The sequence below is a fragment of the Osmerus eperlanus genome, chromosome 26 (assembly GCF_963692335.1).
Source record: "Osmerus eperlanus chromosome 26, fOsmEpe2.1, whole genome shotgun sequence".
NCBI classification, from domain to species: domain Eukaryota; kingdom Metazoa; phylum Chordata; class Actinopteri; order Osmeriformes; family Osmeridae; genus Osmerus; species Osmerus eperlanus.
The window spans coordinates 6,030,859-6,037,068 of NC_085043.1; the positions used below are offsets into that span (position 1 = coordinate 6,030,859).

The 6,210-nt window shown below is 43.1% G+C and overlaps 2 protein-coding genes across 2 annotated transcripts; both read left to right on the forward strand.

The window, feature by feature from the left end:
- The first annotated feature begins 112 nt into the window (after nucleotides 1-112).
- On the forward strand, nucleotides 113-2,693 carry zgc:109982 (uncharacterized protein LOC553564 homolog). The gene is made up of 6 exons (XM_062452396.1): nucleotides 113-328; nucleotides 684-845; nucleotides 1,107-1,286; nucleotides 1,365-1,458; nucleotides 1,933-2,116; nucleotides 2,239-2,693. The coding sequence occupies exons 1-6, from the start codon at nucleotides 232-234 to the stop codon at nucleotides 2,491-2,493; spliced, it is 972 nt and encodes a 323-aa protein (XP_062308380.1). The 5' UTR covers nucleotides 113-231; the 3' UTR covers nucleotides 2,494-2,693.
- Nucleotides 2,694-3,207: 514 nt separating this feature from the next.
- On the forward strand, nucleotides 3,208-5,639 carry dr1 (down-regulator of transcription 1). The gene is made up of 3 exons (XM_062452709.1): nucleotides 3,208-3,953; nucleotides 4,117-4,280; nucleotides 4,404-5,639. The coding sequence occupies exons 1-3, from the start codon at nucleotides 3,734-3,736 to the stop codon at nucleotides 4,548-4,550; spliced, it is 531 nt and encodes a 176-aa protein (XP_062308693.1). The 5' UTR covers nucleotides 3,208-3,733; the 3' UTR covers nucleotides 4,551-5,639.
- Nucleotides 5,640-6,210: the final 571 nt, after the last annotated feature.

A 6,210-nucleotide genomic window follows, 5' to 3' on the forward strand; every position in this document is an offset into this window, starting at 1 on the left:
GGCAATCAATCGAACTCGCATCTTATGTAAGCTCTCAGTGGGTATATCGCGACCACGTGTCAGACTGCTCTGCACTGATGGTAATCGTCACCTTGCTGACACAGAGTCCCAGCGGATTAAGGAGCCGGGACTCTAAAAGTGCCTCTGCGCTTCTGTCTCTTCACTTCCTCAAGCGCCCTCTCTTTTCCCACATGCTGGAGTGGTGAGAGCAAAGGCGCTGCATCCGTCACAATGAACCAGAAAGTTGTTCTCATCACAGGTTGCTCGTCTGGCATCGGTCTGGCACTGGCCGTTCGCATAGCCAAGGATGAGAAGAAGAGATTCATGGGTAAGCGAGCAGCCACAAGTGAGGGGGGCCAATGGTAGAACCATGGTAGCAATGGATCACGAAGAGAGTAATCTGAAAATGAAACAACTGTGTACTAGCGTACTAATCACCCCATGGGTGGGATGGATCACAAAATGGGGTTGCTGCCACAGTTCTACCATAGCTGGACTTTCAGACATGTTCTAAACTTGATCTTGTATATGACATACAAACCATTCAAGGTAAATGTATGTGGGATAAAGATTCTGTATCAAAGATGTTTTCGCAACACGGCCCGAGTTACGCATCTCCACAAACACTCCATGACAACAAGGCAAGGCAGCAGGTGAAGTGAGACGACCCCTGTGCTCCCCAGTGTACGCCACCATGAGGAACCTGAACAGGGGGGCGGCCCTGGTGGAGGCCGCTGGGAGGACCTTGGGCCGGACGCTGGAGATCAAGCGGCTGGACGTGTGCGACGAGAACTCCATCGCCGCCTGTGTGGCGAGTCTGCCTCTCCGCAGAGTGGACATACTGAGTGAGTGAACGACAAAGGGTATCGCTGTGCCTTCAGGCTGTCTCGTGCTATCATGCTCAGATTGAGAAGGGGGATCTGTACGGATCTGTGGTCCATCTGTTTTTCCCATCATAATCCACAATAATCCATGCAACAAAGTAACATAATCCCACTTTGCCTATATATAGCATTGTACATATCCAGCACGCTGATGCCAAATGTTTGCAATTGGAGGACAATTGCCCTCCTTTGTGCCACCTCATTCATGTCTTTCTTTGTTAGTCAGCAATGCAGGGATGGGTTTAATAGGTCCCATCGAGTGCCAGACGATCGATGAGATGAAGGCCGTCATGGACACAAATTTCTTTGGTTTGGTGCGGCTGCTTAAAGAAATCCTGCCAGACATGAAGAAGAGGAAGAGCGGCCACATTGTAGTGATTAGCAGTGTCGTGGGCATCCAAGGTAACAGAAGAAAAAAAAAATACAAAAAAAACAACATTTGTGCTGTAAACAACGAGCTCAAATTGTCCCTCTTCACAGGTATATTGTTCAATGACATCTATGCAGCATCCAAGTTTGCTGTGGAAGGATTTTGTGAGAGCTTGGCAGTACAAGCATTGAGGTTTAATCTAAGGTAAGAGACCATGGGTTAGGGTTAGTGTATTAGTACACAGTTGTTCAATTTTCAGGCGACTCTCTTCATGTCACCCCTAGCTGGCCTCGGGAGAATGAGATTAGCCAGAGGGTGCACAAGAGCACCACAACACCACAGGTGTTGATGTCAATCAACACCTGTGGCCCCCTGGTCCGAACCGTGACATCAACATCTGCACACTCAGTCTGCAATAGCCTGTCATTGTTTCATACCATTAGAGGAGAGATGGGATATGTCCAGCCTGGGCACTGCTATGACTAAATCCCATGTTCTGGAGAACCTGTGAGAACTTCTTAGAAATGTATTGGAAAAACTATGATCGACAAAAATAGGGTTTGTTAAATATTCCATTATAGAATCTGAGATATTAATGCTACTATATTTGTACGACGGACGTTAGGGTTGTGTTTGTTGTGGTTGCTAACGTGTGTTATTCTGTGATTGCGGATGCAGTTTGACCTTGATTGAACCTGGCCCTGTGGTAACAGAGTTTGAGCGTAAAGTCTTTGACGAGGGCATGAAGACTGACCTCACCAAAGCTGACAAAGTGACTGCAGATATGTTCACCAACATCTATCTCAAGAACTACAAGCAGATCTTTGAAAGCCTTGGGCAGACTCCAGAGGATATTGCAGAGGTATTATGATAGATTGGAATGTCTTGAATAGGACTAGGAATACTATATCTATGCATGCATGTCAATGAAAGGTTTTCAATTTGTTCTGGCCCTGATTGAATGTTCTCCCTTTGAACCCGCAGCACACACACAAAATCATCACAATGGAGGACCCGCCATTTCGCCACCAGACCAACACTCTCTACACCCCCATGACCACTCTCAAGTACGCAGACCCCAACGGAGACCTTCCCATTGACACCTTCTACAAGATGGTGTTTGAGCATGACAAGGTCTTCAACGCCAGCCTGAACTTCCTCAAACTGCTCCGCTGGAGAAGTCGTAAGAGCTTCACATTGGACAAGGAGAATACTCAAGTTCATCCAATGAAAAAGTGAAAACATGCTTCAAGACTGGGTTCTTTATACTGTCGCTGTCAATAGTTTCTTTTTCGTTTCTTATTATTGTACCTGGAGGAAGTGTTGGTTGGTCTGTGAAGAAGATTGAAGAACACATTCACAACTACATGGAGCTTTACTGTACGATGTAGCAGAGATAATATCTCCATAACCCCCTACCTTTAAGACACTTACATAAATCCTTCACAACCGTTTAAGGACACATTTTGCACCACAAGCAAAATTCCAAAGGACACTGCCCAAGTAACATTTAGAGTGAAACTGTACATAGAGACAGGAAATGTATTAAACATGTCTCAAAAAAATAAATTCCTGAAAATTGTTTTGTATTTATGCTCATATGTCTATGTATGAAGAAATAAAACATATTGTTGAGGCAAAGGAATCTCAACCTCTTACCTAATTTACCTTACATTTTATGATACAACCCTTCACCCAACCTAATCTGGAATTACAGTAAATTTATGATTATCCATTGCATTTCTGCTTAAGGGGAAGTGGTAGCATGAAAGACACCAGAAAATTGGATTTCCAAAAGGTGTGTCATGTTATTTTCAAGTTTTCAATAATTTCCAGAGCAGAAATCAGAAAAACGTCAGCCGTGTTGAAGTTTTCCAAAACAGTCCAGTAGATGGCAATATCTGTACATGTTCCACATGTTCGTGGTAAAGGAGAGTCAGAATAACCGGATATATATCGAAAGTGAGAAACTGCTTCCGGTGCAAATCGATGGTTGATACAGATGAACCAGGCATTAAAGAAATGAATTAAACTTCAAGGTTCTTCTTTCAAAATTTGAATAATTATCTACTCTTGGTTGCTCTTGGGATTTAGTTTGGAACTACTTTTTGACCATACGAAATGATCCTGCCAAGACATAGCTAGAAGCCAAGCCATGTTCTTAAAAGCCGCTTCTTGTGCTGTGGCTAGCTAGCTAACGAAAGGGACCGAAACTAGCTAGCTAGCTAGTTAAAAACTGTTTAACAGTATTTTGTCTTGCCCTCATCCTCTGCACTATTTCTGTCACATTCCATTTGTGCCGGACTTATTTATCGCCTGTTAGTCAACCCAAGACATACATTCAACGAAACGGCTGCTAGCTTGATACTTTATTACAGAAGTGGAAATTGTTGGACACAAAGGCCGCCGGAAACCCAATTTAACGAGGAAAACAGACGGTTTTATTTCTTCTGGATTTAACAGAGATTAAGGACAAACAATGGCATCTTCATCGGGAAATGACGACGATCTCACCATTCCTCGAGCAGCTATCAACAAGATGATAAAAGAAACCCTTCCCAACGTGCGGGTTGCCAACGATGCGAGGGAGCTGGTGGTAAACTGCTGCACGGAGTTCATACATCTGATTTCATCAGAGGCCAATGAAATATGCAACAAGTCTGAAAAGAAGACAATATCCCCAGAGCATGTAATCAATGGTTAGTGTCGATGTTGTTGCTTGTCTGTTGCAAAAGGTTTCAGAATGCATTGCATGTTGATCAGGAAGTACTTTGCCTGCTCTCTGTTTAGTGGTTGCTCAATCTGAACCGACATTGCTAATGTGTTTCCTGTTTATTTTTTCTGATCTCTGTGCTGCTGCAGCACTTGAAAGCCTTGGTTTCGCGTCGTACATCACAGAGGTGAAAGATGTCCTACAGGAGTGTAAAACAGTAGCACTTAAGAGGAGGAAGGCAAGCACCAGACTCGAGAACCTGGGCATTCCCGAGGAAGAGCTCCTTAGACAACAACAGGAATTGTTCGCCAAGGTAAGGATCGATCGAAACCCGTTTGTATGCATCTGTACCAATGTTGATAACGGCTAAAGGTAAACCTGTTGTCTTCAGTTAGCGCTGAAGTTAGCGACCATTGACGATGTACTCGTGCTGCAGGCCCGACAGCAGCAGGCGGAGCTTGCACAGCAAGAGTGGCTGCAGATGCAGCAGGCTGCCCAGCAAGCACAGCTGGCTGCAGCGTCTGCCAGCGCCTCCCAGCAGGCAGGTTCCTCCCAAGACGAAGACGAAGAGGATGACATGTGATCTCGTGGGCATGGGAGTAGGCCAGGCCTAAAACCCCTTTCCTGGGAAGTGTCAGCAGTCTTTGCTCTCCCAACGCTGTCATTGGCTGAAGTACTTGCTCTGTGTTTGACGTCTGTAACCCGGTCCAGCACAGCAGCGTGCATATGAACAGTTTCATAGTAGAAAGGGGGATTCCAATAGCCTGTGATCCCCCCCCCCCTTTTTTCCTTTCTCAACAGAACCTGAGATATTTGGATAAAAATACATCTTTTTTTTTTTTCTCACCCTCAAAGGTTCAACTCATCTCCCTTTTTTTTGGGCCACATGCAAATGTTAAAGCTGTCATAAAATGTTCACATTGTAAGTCATTTGTACATTAGTGGTCCATGTTGGATGTAAGTGAAATGCTGAAGATAAGATTAACTCATCTGGTGGTCTTGGCTATTATATAAAGGCCTTCAGGTTCTGTTTTAGGATCATTTTTCAACCCTCCGTACTAGAATGAATTAGGTGGTTAACGGCTCTACACCTTTTGCCATCGGAACTGACACCACCTATTTGTTTTTTGGGGGCAGAAATGGTTTCTTAACCCCAAACAGGGGCACATTAGTCTAACTGAACATCCTCAAGGAGATGCTTTGAGGGTTTGTGAAAGTGTATTTTTTTGGAACAAATTTGTTAAATGTAGCCCTCTGTTTCATCTTAGTTGTTCCGTTTCTTTTGTCATGTTCACCACCAGTATTGCTATTAAACTGATTAGCGACTCCTCACAGAATCTTTTGACTCATAGAACCAAAGACAGGATAGCATAACAGCCCTGGGTATGTGAGATCCCGATGTGTGTGTTCCGTGTGTAGATGCTTGGGTGCAGACTGCATTCAAGTGAATTAACTCAATCCTGGGGGTTACTTTCAATTTATACAATGCTTTGATATACTGGCAGAATCTGTTTTTGTTTTATTTGGTGCGGTTTGAGCATTTTCGCATTGTGGATGTGGTAAATCCTTAAAAGTGTAAAGAGTGGTAAACTTCTAGTTGATACACATTCACTTGCCTACTGAGAAAGTTGTATTCTTTAAGCAATAAAGGTAACATGTTTTATAGAGACTATTCACTTTCCCTCTTGTCTGAATGATTATTTGCAATTGCCCATGAGCTAAAACATTTTTTACGATTCAGGAGCAGCCAGTAATCAGTTGCTTTTATGCGAACTCCTGGAATTACCCTATTTGTGTGTTGTGGCTCACGTAAACTGCCAAATACACAAACCCTATTGCCTAACTGTAGGGAAAATAATAAACTTGTAATGAAAATAATTTTTTTAATCATATTTTCAGATTCTCATCATTTTTTGAACAGTGCCTAGGTCTTTTAGAATGTAAAGAATGACATCATATTGACAAATTTATCAATTTAGCAGACATGTTTATTTATGGAGCACATACTGTATGCATATGGATAACATTTTGTAAGCTATTACAGTACATTAGTTACTATATGTGCAGAAAGTATATATTGTATTTTATTGTTGTATTTACACACTGTTTACATTACTTCCTTAAAAGAATGCATAGCCCACTGTTACCTCACGCCAGGGAAGGTTCTAGACCCTTTCAACTGGGGGGGGGCAAGTTGGGGCCAATTGTACTGCCAGTTACAGTAAACATTATTGTTGTCATAT